Source organism: Atractosteus spatula, chromosome 7, assembly GCF_055471065.1.
Source record: "Atractosteus spatula isolate fAtrSpa1 chromosome 7, fAtrSpa1.hap1, whole genome shotgun sequence".
In the NCBI taxonomy this organism is placed as follows: Eukaryota; Metazoa; Chordata; class Actinopteri; order Semionotiformes; family Lepisosteidae; genus Atractosteus; species Atractosteus spatula.
In genome coordinates, this window is record NC_142712.1 from 48,648,294 (window position 1) to 48,664,773 (window position 16,480).

The 16,480-nt window shown below is 41.9% G+C and overlaps 1 protein-coding gene across 1 annotated transcript in view; it reads left to right on the forward strand.

The window, feature by feature from the left end:
* The window catches only part of cgnl1 (cingulin like 1), a 41,316-nt gene extending 30,024 nt beyond the window's left edge, over positions 1-11,292 (forward strand). Inside the window, exons 13-19 of the mRNA XM_088920547.1 lie at positions 2,143-2,304; positions 3,089-3,178; positions 6,981-7,064; positions 8,192-8,316; positions 8,831-8,939; positions 9,280-9,443; positions 9,673-11,292. Coding sequence (XP_088776673.1) covers positions 2,143-2,304; positions 3,089-3,178; positions 6,981-7,064; positions 8,192-8,316; positions 8,831-8,939; positions 9,280-9,443; positions 9,673-9,805 — 867 coding nt within the window. The 3' untranslated portion in view covers positions 9,806-11,292. The remainder of the gene's footprint in view (positions 1-2,142; positions 2,305-3,088; positions 3,179-6,980; positions 7,065-8,191; positions 8,317-8,830; positions 8,940-9,279; positions 9,444-9,672) is intronic.
* Positions 11,293-16,480: the final 5,188 nt, after the last annotated feature.

The following is a 16,480-nucleotide window of genomic DNA, read 5'->3' on the forward strand; positions in this document are numbered from 1 at the left end:
TTTGAGAAGCAGCTTGGCAGTCCCGCCTGTGACCAAGAATATGCGGAGGACAGTCCGTTGTGCTCACCCAGCCTTCTGTAAACCCCTGCACCTGATAGTGAAGTCATTGCTCGGACATTCTGATCTTCTACGCAAGAAGGTCAATCTTATTAATCAGAGATTCACATGAAACATTGGTGAACGTTTTGACACGCAGAGTTCACCTCATGTTTTAGGCGTTAAAGTTTTAGGCACAGGCCTTTTTGTTTTCAAGAAGATTTGCAGTCCTCTTATTTCTGTGATGAAAGCCAGCCCCTGTGCTGTAAAAGTAATGTGTTGGGTCACGCCCTGTAGGAAGTTCCACATTAGTATGGAAGGATATTGGAAGGACAAAGCTCTGTGCCATTGCTAATGAGAGGCCGTAAATTAAGGTGAAGGCCATTAATAACCCCTCTCATGTGTTCTCCAAGGAAGATGTAAAATATGAGTAAATTCTGAAACGTGGTGGTGTTTGGCCTCATGCACAGAATAGAGGGGTAAATTAGATTGAATCTGGGTCTATCTGCATGGAGCATGTAGTTCTGTGAATATAGAGCAGTGGAGAACTTTATTTTACTTGTTTGGCTGCCAATGTGATGACCTGTGGAATGCAGCCTTTATTCTTATGACAGATTAAAAACAATGTGGTCAGCGCACACAGTGTTGTTCCGGACCCCTTGCCTCTCCTTTGTGGTTACAGTTGTGCTCTTTAACCTTTGTTCTGTTGAGGAATCCTGGGAATGTTTTTGTTGTATATGTGAACTTCATAAGAAAGTATCATTTGAAGGGGAAAGGGAACAGAATTTCTTGTTTCTTTCTTTCATACGACTGAATCAGATTGATGGCTGCTTTAACAGAGAACATGCAGGAACTATTTTCTTAGGAGTTGGAAAAGTTGGAAATGTTTATCAAGACTTTATCACCGAGATGGACCTTGTTATTATCTAAGTCTTAGAGCTAATTTTGTAAAACCATGAAAAACTCTTGAGACGTTTCCAAATGTTTGGCAAGAATCTTTTTTCGTGTGCTTTTTGTGCTGACAAGCTGACAAGAATTGTATGCAAGTGGAATCAAGCATCCAGGAAAAATAGGGTGCGGCAATGTTTTTGAAAGGGTTTGTCCAGTGTGGACTGTTTTCCATCATCTAGACATGTTCACAACTACTTCAGTTCCCCCATAACCAAATGGTCTTTTCATAATAAATTATGTCACTTTGTTTCCAGCTTTTATCAGACTAGGTACTGCAGAAAACACTGTCTGGTTTCTTTTTTGGCTGAGACCTTCAGAGTCAGGCTCGTGAGGATTTATAATTAGCCAGAGGAGATTATAAACCCGAAGGTTCTCATGGTCTCAGAACTTTGCCCTTCACTCTGCGTTCCTCTCATTAGTTTTTGGCAAAGTGAAACATCATTATTTTCTTCTCGTTTTTATTTCTAGAGTACTTCAGATCAGATTTCTCAGGTCTTTTTGTAACACAATATCTGCACATCTGTGAGTTTTAATGCAAATAAAATCTAATTTGTCATGGCTAGAGTGAGACATTCAGAAGTGGGAAATGATTCATACATCTCAAGCTATTAAAAAAATTAAAATATTGTCCCTATAAAACTTCTGGTTAAGTCAGATGGATAAAGGCAACATCCTGTGGTCAGAAATGAAATTGCACAGTAGGTTTTCTGTAGTAAAGTGTAGGAGTCCTAAAAATACCAACTAAAGAAGGCTTTTGTTTGTAAAAGGTTTTGCAATGTACTATAAAGTATGTACTGCAAATTCTAAGCCTTTAATTTAAATATGTAGTACTATAAATGAAGACACAAATGTTAAGATTTGTTTGATATGGAGGGATAATGCTCTGTGTCCAAGTTAAAAAGAGGTGTTAACTTAACCCTGAAGGCCATCAATGACACCTTGTATCTGTTCTCCAAGGAAGATGTAAACTGTGAATAAATTCTAAACCATGTGATGCACAGAATAGAGTGGTTAATGAGCTTGAATCTGGGCACATCTGCGTGAAGCATCTAGTTTTACAGATGTATAATGGTGAGTAACATGTTAATTTATCTGTTTGGCTGCCAATATGATGACCTGTGGAGCTCTGTGGTCCTCTTCTCCTTTTCGATACAGCTGACACTCAGAGAAGAAGATCTGAGACAGTGCAAGAAGGAGCAAGACGAAGCTGTTCTCAGAGGACAGAAACTGGAACAAAAGATTTATGACCTAGAGATCGAGCTGGATGCCAAATCCCACATCAAGGACGACAGATCGCGACAAGTCAAGCTGCTGGAGGTACCGTATGTGAGCTCAACTGTAGAGGATTAAACCAGGAATTTCTTTTTTTGTTTCCGCTTTAGGGGAAAAAAAAGACTTTCGAGGACTAATATACAGGGTCAGATCTAGAAATCCTTTGGCACAGGTGCTTGAACGTGCTTTTTTCCTGTGATGTCAGATTTAACAGCTTTAATGCTGCTGCCCCTGTGTATTTCAGCATTGTGACTGTCAGTGGAAAAGAGACATTTTAGCTGAAGAAATGTGTTGCTAAATATCACAAGGTGCGGCTGATTATTCTGATGATGGCATAACAAGGGCAAAGGAAGCTAAAACAAGCACAGTTGACAGTCCAAAGAGAGACATTGGCAATTCTGTTTAGTGGCTGGAATTAAATGTTCAATGGAAGAGACGCACATGTAATCCCACTGTTCCTTTTGAACACGCTTCCTAAACGCGATTCCTTGCTGGTTCTCATTCGTGCTGAGCTCTCAGTGACTTAATTGAATCAAAGATGTGACCTTCTTAATGCTTCTCACGATCTGAAGGGTTGCGGGTTTTAAGTCACTAATCAGATTTTATGGGTGAACCTGAAATCCCAAGCTGTTTTTTTTTCCCCCCCCCCAAAGAAACAAAAATAATTTAGCGGAGCAAATTATTTGTTCAATACACTGATTGAGCAGAATGAAAACCAGATGAGGACCCGGGACCCTCAGATCGGGCTTTGACAAGCCGCAGTGCGGGAGACGATGTTTGTTTTGTGAAAGTGAAACAGTGGCCCCCCTCCTCCTCCCCCCGTCCACAGGACAGGATTGCCCAGCTGGAGCTGGACCTGGAGGAGGAGAGGAACAGTGGAGACCTGCTCATGGACAGGATCGACCGGGGCCGCGAGCAGGTGGGTCAAGACTCCTCCCACCCACCCCCCGGTTAGGAGCCAGCGAGTCCAGTTAGTCCCTGACCTGTGGGACCGCTGCCAAGTAGGCACAACAGGAGCTCGGGTGGAGTGGAACAGCGGGGGTCTCTCTGGCTCTTGGGGGCCACCAGTGTTCACCCTGGCTGAACAAGTTGTGAGTGATTGTGATCCCAGATGCACTAATCTCTGCAGACAGTGTCACAATCAGGATCTTCACATCTATCATGGTTTTAACCAAACTGATCAAGGAATAACTTGCTTTCAGTCAACCTAATCTGATATCCAACTAGTTGTTAGGCTGCTTTCTTTCTGGGCACAGAATTCTTTGGATTTGCATTACACAAACATTGCCAGCCAGGCATAAGAACAGTTACAAACGAGAGGAGGCCATTCTGCTGAACTAGTAGCTAATTGATCTAAGGACCTTACCCTGGCTTCTTTTAAGAAATGGCTGGATATCAGGTGGAGAGCTTGTTCTACAGCCCCACAGCCCTTTGGATAAAAGGTGCCTCCTATTCTCAGTTCTAAATGCTTTTCCCCACTTACCACTTGTGTCCTCTGGTTTGAGTTTCACTGTTAATTCTGAAGAGGTACACTGGCATGACTTTATTACTGCCTTTAAGATTTTGAATACTTGTGTCAAGTCCCCTTCTCTTCTCTGTTTAGACTAAAAGGGTTCAGTTCCCTTGTGGGACATTCCCTTAAACCCCGGAATGGATCTAGTTCCTCTTCTCCAGACTAATTCCAGAGAAATCTGTGGGTTATGCAGGATTCAAACGTGCATTGGAAAATCCCATTGGATTTCAAGTACAGCACCTTAACCACTCTACCATCTCAACTCTTGAAAAATGTGTTGAAAAGGTTAAGAAATCTGATTGGTTTTTGTGCTTTTTTGCTGCCCCTGAACTAGTTTGATCCCTGTTTCTGACTACAGAGGCGGGAGTGAATATTTAGGTCACAGCACCTTTGTAGCCAGAGACTGTATTTAGAGATGTCCATCCTGAAAACAGGCTTTGACGTGGCTGCATGGTAGCAAAAGACCGGTCATATATTCAGCGCATTTTCATTGTGATAGTAGTGAGGGTTCTTGTTAATGTCTGCTCCAGTGAAATTGGTCTTTTAGGGAGGTGTAAGAGGATCTTGCATAATTGTTAAGCTTGGCAACATGCCCTGTTAGTATTAATAACCCTACCCCTCCAATTTCATGCATCAATTACAAAAGGTTCTTTATTCAGCTGAGACGCCAGACATCTGAAACATTTCACAGAATTTAGGTAACTTGGCTGTTTAAAGATTTGAAAGAAAATGTTACATATATACTTTTAGACTTTTATGCTTTTGAGGGTTTCTTTAGGTTTTTGTTATTTAATGATGTAACTTACTGAGGGAGACACAGTGGGCTGTTTTACAAAGAACATACAGTGAAAACAGCTGTTTCAACAAATTTCCTAAGAGAAATTTGAGAAACCAGCAGTTCCCCTAACATATTCCAATCTCCTGCACCATATCCCATAAGTGCCTGCTGTGATGATGTGTGTCTCTACACACCTTGAGAATTCCACATCACTTTTTGGAACATAAAAAAACAGATAATAGCAAGTTATTTATCTTTTAATGGTAAACAAATTGTTTTAAATATAGGCGTTATGTTTCAAGAAGTAGCTCTGTTTCTATTAAATTGGGCTTCATAAACAAAATCAGAACACAATAACAGAAATATAAAAAGTGTTTTAAGTATTGGCCTCTGTATCCCTGTCGGCATCAGCAACTGTATCACTTGGCTTCACGGATGAATGAAAAAGTTTCTCACGGAACATCACGACAGACAAGTTGAAATACAAGCAGTTTCTCATCTGAAGCCAAAGACCATGAAGCCTAACTGCAGCAGTAGGAGAAACCAGCTCGAACAAAGCAAGAGGAAACGGGAAAGAGGAGAAACCACCTCCATCTCCCAAACCAGATTTTCGTCTCTGTGCCCAAGAGCAAAACAAATACAGAACAGAACTCGGTGCTATTTTCTGGTTGCTATGAGAAGCACGGGGTTGCCAAGGAGACGCCAAAGGCGAATACAGAAGGGGAAGGCTGTTTCAGTCTTGGCTGCCCGCTGGTGCGTTATCGTGCAAGGTTACGGTTATGGCCCACCTGCTCCTCTCCTGGTAGCAGGTGTGCCGTCTCCTCTAAATGGGAATAATCTCCCCATTCCCAGAATGCGGGATAAAAAGCTGATTTGCTGCGCTGAGTTCCAGTCTGCTGAGTCAGGTCCCTGAAGCATTTAAATGCATGTACCAGTTTGTAGGCCATCATTCAAAAGAGGATGCCCAATTCAGCTTGTAATTGGCATACAATATCTTCCATTCTGGGCTCCTTTATTGGAAAAAGAGCCCATCTCGTATTATTCAGCATCATGCCTTTTCCCCATTAGTTCTGTTCAATCACCGTCATTTAATCCCAGTGAAGAATGGCAGCTTTCACTGTGGTGTGAGGTCATCGTCACCATTCTGGTTTGCCAGGAGGTTGACTTTTGTTTCTTTGTGTGCTGAAGGAGAATGTGCCATCACTGGTTAGCAGCAAAATGTTATTGAAAATCAAAATAAGAAGTTACCTCTTGTGTGAAAGCCTTGGCTAACAAACATGAAGTATGATTCATGTTGTACCTGCGCTGTTGTAACGATGCGACGTTATTTCCCTTCTGGCTAAAAAATGATATTTGATCTTTTTTTCTCCTACATTGCAGCCTCCTGCAAAGGGAGGATCAGATTTAGTGCATTAAAACTGCACATTTCCCTGTGCACAACCTAAGCTAAATGCATTGCAGATATGCATTAATTGGAATGAAACCTATGACACGAGCAGAATTTCCCCAAAGCCATCTCGGTCAGATGTGGGCCTTTCCAATCTATCCCTTTGCAATTGAGTGGCACAACTGTTTTTTTTAATTGTTTAATTAACTGACAAGTAATTAAATTAGAAAATTAGCCATGTGAATGTACTGAAATCCTGCACTGGGATGGTTAGGGAGTTTACGGACCAATGGCCAATAGAAAATGAAGCTTTTAAATAATTGATCTGGTCTCTTTGCAGTCCAATGCCATCAACTTCTAATTGTCTGCAAGGTGCAAATTCAAACGAAGCAGTGAGCCAATCTGAAGTGCATTGCAGAATACAATCTGAAGAATGCTAATCGCTTTATGCAGAAAGAGATCTATGCTAACATTTAAGTCAGCATAGCCGACGTGACCTTCAAACAGCGTACCATGGTATTGCTCTGCAGGAAGGTTTCTGGTAAAATGCTGTTCTAGTGACTTAAAAGGGCAGTTTCAATTGAGCTGTTTTTTTTCCCATGGGATGTTTTGCATGCCTTTCTGTGTTTGAGTAGAACTTTCTGCCTACCGAAAAGAAACCTTAACTCGCTGGTCTAACAGAAATATCATTTTCAGAGAAACTGCCTGAGTGGGTTATGAGGATTGTGGGTGTGTGACGTGGCACAAATGTTGTTTTTTTTACCCTCTTTTCCTCATATCCATCTTGGATCACTCATTTTCATGTCTTATTTTTGTTCTCATAGTTTATTCACCCTTCGGAAAAAAAAATGCATAATGGAAGTAAGATATGATTGTATTTCCAATTAATTCCAAAAATGCAGTATCTTCCAGCTTTTCGTAGGAGATCCGAAGGAAAGCTGGACTAAATTTGTGGCTGTGATGGACTTGTTTTTTATTTTTTGAGACGGCTGATTCTCGCAGTGGATGTCTAGCTGAAGACATGTTTTTTGTTTCAATGACAGCTCGAACAGATGAGGAATGAACTTCTGCAGGAGAGAGCTGCGAGACAGGACCTGGAGTGTGACAAGATTTCACTGGAACGACAGGTAGACTGCCTCGTCAGGTGCCCTATTCATCTCATTACTGCCTGGGGTAAACGGAGAGTTTCTACTGCAACTCCATTAAACTGAAATAAAGAGCACTTCTTAATCTCTCTTTTATTTCATCCCCCAGTAAGTCTGACAACCTTTATCTTCTCTTCTTACAACACGTTTTTCTAATGAACCACCTCATCTGTTTTCTTTAGAAGGGAGTATTTCTATTGGGGAACTTTTCACCCTCCCCCAATACACACAATACAAACCCCATCAGCTGCAGCTTTATCTGAAGCTGTACAGGAGTTATCTGGTGCCACAGTGCTGTTGCATCAACATTTTAAAAAAGGAGCGGTATTGCGTAATGACTGACATAGCTTGACATGGTAAACACAACCACCCCACTCTTTCCTTAGGAAACCATGTATTAATATGCTTCCCTCTCTAGACAAACTGGTGATGACCTATACTTCTGATTTCTCACAGCTGTGTTCAGTGCATCTGCACCACATGGGCGCAGCATTTGGGAAAACATGCACATTAACCTGCATTCCCATAAACTTAATTATAAACAGATGCCAATTTAGAAACTCCTATTGCATTTGTTATACCTACCTTGTAAATGAATTAGCTAATTGTGTGTTCGCACACGGGAAAGTGAGGAAGTGTAGGCAGACTCCTCCCACACACTCACCTTCCAGACAGTTGCCTTTTGACACACACAGGCACCACAGCCCCATACCAGGGATTCAGTGCCAATTGGAGGAGAGAAGTTTCCCCCAACAACAGCACGATGTGCCTGAGCACTTCACTGTGATAGAGACAAGAGTGCCCTGGTCAACTGATCCCTCCCTGTCCTTGATAGTGCTCAGCTAATTGTACGTCCTAACCCTAACTTGGCTACTGACTAGAGCTCAAACCCTGATCCTATAGCTCAGTCATCACTCGAGGGAGGCCCATTACTGGTTGAGCCATATGGGTAGCCCCCAAAACCTCTGTTTTTAATTAATGAGTCCGCGGAGTGCTTCAGATGGGGTTTGTGCACTCTGTTGTCTTATTTCAGATACAATACCACGTGCTCGTTTCACCCTTCAGGTGTTGTTGAGTATTAATGTGAAATCTGTTTTATTCGACTCCAGAATAAAGACCTGAAGAGTAGAGTGGCCTATCTCGAAGGCTCCCAGAAACCCAACAAGGATGGCCTGGTCTCCCAACTGGAGTCCAGAATCCAGGAACTGGAGGAGCGTCTGGAAGTTGAGGAGCGGTAAAGATCTAGCAGTGGGAAAGCACATTTCAATGTGGCTCTCTGCTTTCAGTCACAGACATCGGAGAGCAAAACATCCTGTTTGTGAAGAGACTCCAAACTGAATTTAATACAAGATCGGTTTTCCAAGTAACTGGATCTGGTCACTGTCTCTAAGCTGGCACAAATTTTTTTCTCTTAATTATGGGAAAAACTCTGATAAAATTAAGAAATATTCTTTCCATGTTGTAATGGGAATAATTATAGAATTTCAGTTAAGAAACTAATTCCTGAAAAATCAATGTACTACTAGTAATTCCTACTTTATATTCCAACAAGAATGCTGGACTCCAGTATCTTGAGATGCTGTATATGATGACAGGTGAGATATAGATGGCCAGTGTAATACAGCAATAGTCTAGTTCTTGGTTTCAAGCTCTGTCCATCAGTGGCTGTCATTCAGAGACAGTACACAGGCACAGGGGAGGGGGTGTCTGAGAGATGGGATGACTGAATGGTGCTCTTCCTCCTGTAGGGATCGCGCTAACCTCCAGATGGTCAATCGTAGACTGGAGCGGAAGGTCAAGGAAATGATGATGCAAGTGGAGGACGAGCATCACACTCTGATGGACCAGAAGGACCAGGTGAGATTACTAGTGTCACTGGGGGCCAGCAGCCTGACTAGCGGCCTTTCCCAAACCAGTTGGAAGCATTGATTTTTTTTTTCCCTTTTCCAGTCTTGTTCAGCTGCAAATCCTTTATTTCCCCATCTGCAAAGTTAACGGACACTTCGGTGTCATTTACAGTGGACTCCAAGGCCAAGATACAGATGCTTAGCACGTTTATTAATGTGTAAATTCAGAAATAAAGCCACCAAGGAGCTGTTAGAGTGGTCTTTTGGAGAGACGTTGCTCACACCCACGGAGAGCTCTCTCTTGAGGGAATGGCTTGCTTTTAACCCGCCGTGTCCTGGCCACCTTTCAGCTGACCCTGCGGCTGAAGGCCCTGAAGAGGCAGATGGACGAGGCGGAGGAGGAGATCGACAGGCTGGAGCACAGCAAGAAGAAGCTGCAGCGTGACCTGGACGAGCAGGTCGAAGCCAACGAGCAGCTGCAGGGGCAGCTGAGCTCGCTGCGCAACGAGATGAGGTGAGCGGGCATTCACGTTGGATGGCGAAGAACGTCCGAGCGTCCGTTCGTCGCTGGTTTTTACCCCATGTAAAAGTGAAGGTACCGCATTTTGCGTTGTAGTCGCGCGTGGCTGGTCCTCTCTGGAACATTGAGATTGGTGGGGAAATGGCTGAGGTTCGCGTGGGCTCTGTCCGAGCCGGTGCACACGATCTGTCTGAACACCATCCTCTCGCCTCTCCCTCTGCAGGCGCAAGAGCACGCCGGCAGCTCTCCTCAACGACCTCGACGAAGACGATGACGATGACCTCAGCATCGATGGAGACAATTTCTATAGCTCGTCTACCGGATACAAACTGTCTAATCAAGATCATTCCCCATGAATGAGCATCTGCTTTATACGCAACACAAAACTGGACAAATTCACTTGAGGTTGGAGGACTTGGCCAAGCAAAATTATGGGAGTTTAAGCAAATGTTCTACTTCCAATGAATTAGTTATTAACTCCATGTCTGCTCCATCGCCTGCATGCAAGTCAGCACATCTTTTTGACCAATTGAGACTGTTTTCAAGCAGGCCGCCCATGATGTTTGGATTCTGTTACTCTTTTGAACCTATCTTGCGTTTTTGCCATCTTAATTAACCTGCGAGTCAAAAAGTAGGTGTTTGTTTTTTATTTTGTTCTTTAGCAGTTTTTCTTTGTATGCCATTATTATTTCTGAATAACTTGAATATGCGTGCTGCCAACTTTGAACATAATGCCTTAAATGTTTTATTTATTATTTTCTGTATAGAAAACAAAAATGAAGGATGAGAGATTTTTCAGTAAGGGATATTGTCATGAGGGATCATGTTTTATATATATACGTTTTAAATAATTTTGTACATATTTAAAAGATTTCAATTCCTATTCATTTTAAACATGCAATTTTTTTTGTATTAAGCTTAGGTGGAATTTTTAAATCCTGTCTAACTGGAGGAAATTAGAAGATGCTTTACCAAAACTCCCTTTTGACTATAAACAAAAAATATATTTATCTTAGAAAAGGTATCAGTTACTACAACATATGTTTCAAGTGTTTATTTTATGGTTGACAGAACCTGAGACTTTCTACAGCTTAATTTGCTTAACCGTTATTGAGCATGAAGACTAATTTTCTTTAAAAGTTCAGAATGGAATACCTTACGGACTAGCACATAGACATCCCCTACTGATAAAGTGCCTTTGTGTAGCCTTAAAGTATCATTGAGGCGTTTGGTCTTATTTTTGTAAAGAGAATGTCTGTACAAGAATCTTAATTTTTCAGGTGGCAGACACCGAAGCATGTGAAAACAAACCAGTGTTATCGTCAGTGTTAATGTCGCTGCTTCAGTCAAGAACTTCATAGTGAGCAGTTTCTCCAGACAAACTGGAGTCATTGTGTAAGCAGGTTTTAACCACAGCCCTGCAATATAGAATCAGATGGCCTCAACACAGAGGTAATACAAGCGTGACGCAACACCGAGCCGAAAATCCAGAAGAACCAGCACTTCCCAGTCTGGTAGTTCTTGGCGCTGTGCATCACACAATTATACCGCAAGTGCAGAAGTGTTGAGGAAAGACATTCCAAACTGGCTCATTCCATTTGAGAGCAATTACTGCACAATGTTACACTGACAGTCCCCAAGCTGTGCTGCTCTGGGGTGTGTTCTTCATTCTATCGCTTTCACATAGACACCACTAGTCCTACCGGGCGGCAATGTTGCTGGTCTGTTGCTACTCCATAAGCCATTGGGGAACGAGTCAAAAATAATTACACTGCTACCTCTCGGTGTCCGGAACTGTAAAGCTGCAGCAACACCTTTTGGGAAATAAAGGATTATTAGCCAACCTGTTGTGCTGTTCTCTTTCGGATCCTCCGGTGATAAACTGCAGGAAGCGCTGTTTGTCTTTGACCCAAGTGATTCACCTTGGACCACATAGGCACTCGCTGTATCCATGTTGTTTTTTTTCCCCAAAAGCATGATCCTTTGGGGAAAACGGAAGGTTTCAGATTCATTCAAAGCTGTCCAGCGTCAAATAAAAATGCACGCTCTGTGCACCGAGCACAGGCATTGAGCATATCGGACTTGAAAAACATTATGTACACAAGAAAAGCCTGGTATTTGCCCTTGCATTAATGTAGTAGGCAGGGTCATTCAGTTCTTATTAATTCCTTTCAGTTCTCCAGAAGTTGTTTTTAAAGGATCCCCAGTTCTCTATTCTTGACGGCTGCATCCGTATCAAGATCAAGCCCCTTCCAATGATTGTCTAGTATGAAATGGTTCCCAGGGATCCTGTCAGAGCAGCTGACACTATTATGCCATCACATGTCTTGAAGAGAGAAAATGATGAATCCCTTGTGTCGAAGTGGACCCAAGATGGAGTATGCATTATTTGTGGGTGTGGGGGGGGAGGAGAAGGTCACACATTTCTTCATTGTATTAAGAGGTAAAATAAAGATCTGACGTGCCACCTCAACCTTGTGCTATTTTCCGAGGGTCGTCACCTCCACTTGTTGCCCGTCCTTGAAGCACAGAAAAATGTGACCTCAACGCGAGGGGACAGATTTGCCTTTTCTTCTCCGTCTCGCACATTACCAAGTCACACGCTGCAGAAGTTCTGTTGTCCGTAGCTGAAACGGTCACCATTCCTGGAATTCCTCTTCTTTGAAACGCCGAGCTGTGTCTCGGCAATAAACGGTATGACGGGATGCTCCAGGAGGGGCTGAATTCTGGAGCTTTTGTCATTTCATGAGGGATTAACCATTTTTTTTTCAATCAAATAATTCTAGTTGCATGATTTATTGAGTTTGTGATAATCCCTTTGCTAAACCAGGTCAAGTACTTAAAGTCTTGAGTTGAATGCAAATTTAAAGCTTCACCTAGGAGCCATTTTATTAACCAGAGTACCAATGAGTACTTTTTATGACTGGCCGGAGAGCATATATATATGTTCTCAGTTCAAAGTACATCTGAATATCCCCCTCAACAACACAATAAAGCAATACTTTAAGTTTATCAGTGACACTGAAATGGTTAAGGGCAGCAATTTCTCACTGCTGTCTATGCTTTTGCGCTGAATGGCTCCGTGCGCTATTAAAGCCGTCATTGGCTGTCGACCTTTCTTTCATATCACCGTGCTGCAAGCCAAAACAAATTTCTTTTCCCATGAGGTGCAAAACATAATCTTTGAGATTGATATGATTATTCGTGACGGAATGAGAGATACTGTAAATGTAAGTTTAAATTTCTACTACGTACCAAATAGCCTAATGTAGTTAGCTAGCTCAACCCGCTTGACGCTTTAGCGAAGGAAAACGGTGGTTTTTCTATCCCTGGATGCCCCCTAGTGGTAATAAAAAAAACATAATCGTGGTTTAATTGTTTTTCAGTTTTGGGTCACTGCAAAACGTAATATTGCTGAAACTTTGCAATTAAAAACTTTTCATTTTTGAAATTCGTGTTTGAATGCAATACAACACGTCAGTAACATTATTCAGTACATATCCTTTCTGTATATGAAGGTTAACCAAACAGTTTTGATTGTTCGTTTGATCTACTGTAAGTACACGATATTAATCTTCATATAACTGTTTTCAGATACTGTAAGTGAATTTTTCACAGTTTCTAGCAGCAATCCTATATGAAATGAAGGTTTTCTCCACAAAATATCTACCATGCAGTTTAGAAAAGACAAAAGCTAAATAGACTTACACTTATTTTTTTCAACACGCTAATCCCTGTGCTTTTGGCGGCGGGGCTGTTAGTGGAATCTGAGGCAGGCTGCATAATTGTAGAAGCTATATGGTTGTTTAGTGCCTTGTGTGTTAGTTATGTGCAATGTAAGAGACCTGCATGTTGTAGTCGTAGGGAGTTGTGGTCCCAGGAGGATTAAGGGCAATATAACTGGATCCCATGAACCCTGTGATGAGACAACCAGGTGTAGATTCAGAATATAGGAATTCCCAAAACCCAAACAGCACACATGCTGCCAGCAATAAGAGAAGCACCGAAGGCCATTGTCCTGCTAAAATTAAGCTAAGTCTCTCAGAGCAAATATCAACCGCAGTGGTCTGGCTCTTTGCATGAGACACATCTTTAGATCCTGTCCTTAATTCCTTCATGAGGTGGAAGGGAAGATAAATCTCAGATTTGTTTCTGGAACTTTGAATGGCAGGCATGGCAATAAAAAAGGAATGTAGCATTCCATGGGCACTGCTGTGTCTTTTCAAAGATCAGAGCCTGTGAGCTGAAGAGCAGAACGTGTCTGTAAACAGGAACCAGTCTGTGTCACAGGATTCTTGGAAAAGTCTGTCATGCTCATATCACCAGAAGGGAAGTTCTAAAAGGTTAGTATCATGTGGGGAGAAACAGAACTTGATTTCATACAATTTTTCAATCGCTACAGATGTTTTTCATGAGTTAGACCGAACGTTTCTCCCCTTGAATGTATCAATTCTTGTTGTGAAGCTTGAAGGAAATGTTTCAAAAATGCATGACGTGCACATATATTAGGAGTATTTTTTTTTTTAAAGAAAATGCTCCTCAGGCAAAATATGATAAATTCAATTAATTTTAAATAAGATTACAATGAGGAAATAATCAGGAGGCACAGTGGCTGCCAGTACTGCCTCACAGTGCTGGGACCCTGGGTTCAGTGTGTCTGTGTGTCTGCCCTGCGATCAGCTGGTGTCCTGTCCAGGGTGTACCCTGCCTTGTGCACACTCATGCTGGGATAGGCTCCAGCTCCCCCTCAGCCCTGAATTACCTGAAGCGATTCAAAAATAGATGGATTGCTTCTCAACCACTCCAGAGGCATGTTCTAAGTTGTTTTTACATAAGTAAAAAGTAGAAAATTCAGCGATGTCCCCCCCCTCTTTGGAATACTCTTCTCAACTATTCCAAAAACACCCCCTCTGATGAAGTTTTTAAATCATGCCTCAGGTATTCTAGTTTTCTATTTCTACCTTTTATTTTCCTCAGCTACCTTCAGTTCCTAACCTATTTCTTTCTTTTATTTTCATAATTAGTTCAATTTGCTTATTATACTCTTTCTGCTTCTGTGCATTTTTTGTCATTTATGTACAATTTAGGTAAAGTGCCTTGAGAACAGTCTTAGCGTAAGGAAATGTTCTCTTTCTTCTCTTTTCAGCATGGAATAAACCTATACTTGTTCCTTTGCAGCCTACGCATGCTGACGCAGGCACCCACCTAAACTAGATAAGAACATTATTGATTGATTGATGGATTGATGAGAAGAAGAAAGAAAGATGGTTTTAATAGCTCAGCGATGTGCGATACGACAGGAGTTGATGCTCATTTTGGGCCGAAGGAAATACATACATAGCCAGAACACACATTGGGTGTATTTTTCAAGGAAGGTTTCCACCTCAGGCGACTTTTATTTCACATTTGTTGCTCCAAGAGGAACTTCAGACTGCTAACCCAGTCTTAGCCAATATCTGTACTTCTGGACCTTTGTCAGCTATACCAACCTGTTTATATGGTGCTTGTAAAATGTGTCCTTTAGTGCTGAAATAATCAAGGCAGCTGGCTGTCCACATTGTTCACCCAGTGCCCAAGGAAAACTGGTTTGAACTCTGTTTTCTTTGAGAATTAAAAGAAAGTGTCACACCTGTCCAAAGCTATATGTACTCATTTAATACAGCAAAAAATTCCACTGCTCTGAATGGTGGACAAGGTATTGCAAAACATGAGCGGTATGTATGTGTGTTTTCAGTTTAATTTCCTGGCTGTACTGGAATATGCAGGGTTTCGGTTTCCAGGTCATTCTTGGAGTGTTTGCTCCCAGTACTGGTGTGGAGACCACAGAGAAACAGATGCAGAACAGCACCAGGCCTCCTCTGATATGTAGCCTTCCTGAATGTTTTAAACATTGACGAGGAACACACAGCCTTATTGTGAGAGTGTGCCATCGTCACAAGGACAGCTATTCTCCTTACACAGCCTCTACAATTTTCATCTCCGCGCCCCCCCCCAGAGGCTGCCTGACAGGTCTTTTTAACTCTTCTTCACACTAAAGCAAGGGAACGTGAATCCTGAGTCCTTGCGGGCTTCATACTCGAGTCTCCTCTCTGCCCGTGGGTTAGTGTCTCTCTTAAGAGTTACTGATCACCCAGCCTGGGAGATGCCACATGAGGACACTTTTATCAGCAGTAATAAGAGGAACAACAACAGCAGCAGCAACAAAAACAGTAAATTGATATTACAAAAACTTTCCTTCCTTCATAATCTATTTCTTCCTTTTAGTTTCACATTTATACATCACAGTTTTGTTGTATTTTTTTGTTCACTTTTCACATGTATAATTTATGTTAATTGTTTTGAGAGTGCTCTGGGTTGGGAGGTTCTATATAGAAATACAATTGATTGATTGATTGATTGAAATACCGTGTAAAGGTTTATTGAACTTAATGGGACTTGTTGGGAGGAATCAGCCACGAACATTCTGGTTTCTGTAAAGAACTCAGTCTCAGTGTAGCTGGCGGTACACATGGGTTTAAATTCAGCCGGCAGTCATAGTCATGTTAGGAGCTTGAAACTTGCAACTCGGCCCAATTCCTTGGGCAGTACCTCTTCTCCTGCCTCTGGTTGCACTGATCTCTCTGTCTGGTCATTCTTGAAAGACACCAACAGAAAACACTCTGGAACAAATTAACATGACAGAGACTTAAAGTAGGAGCCGCCTAATCGTCTTCAACTGATCGTTACAGAGGTGTGAAAGGATTAATACTACATCATATTTTACCTTTGGTTACTGGCCTGTCTTTCTCACACCTAAAGAAGGCTCCATGCCCGAACCGTTTGTGTTTTCTTTCTTCTCTTTTCAGCATGGAATAAACCTATTACTTGTTCCTTTGCAGTCTACGCATGCTGACGCAGCCACCCACCTGAACTACATTATATTTTGACTTCTTTCAGCAAAGTTTATCAGTACATTTTATTATATGTTAGATGGTATTTTATCACAGCTGGGACTTCCTATGGTCATTTTACACATTTGTTCTATGGAAGTT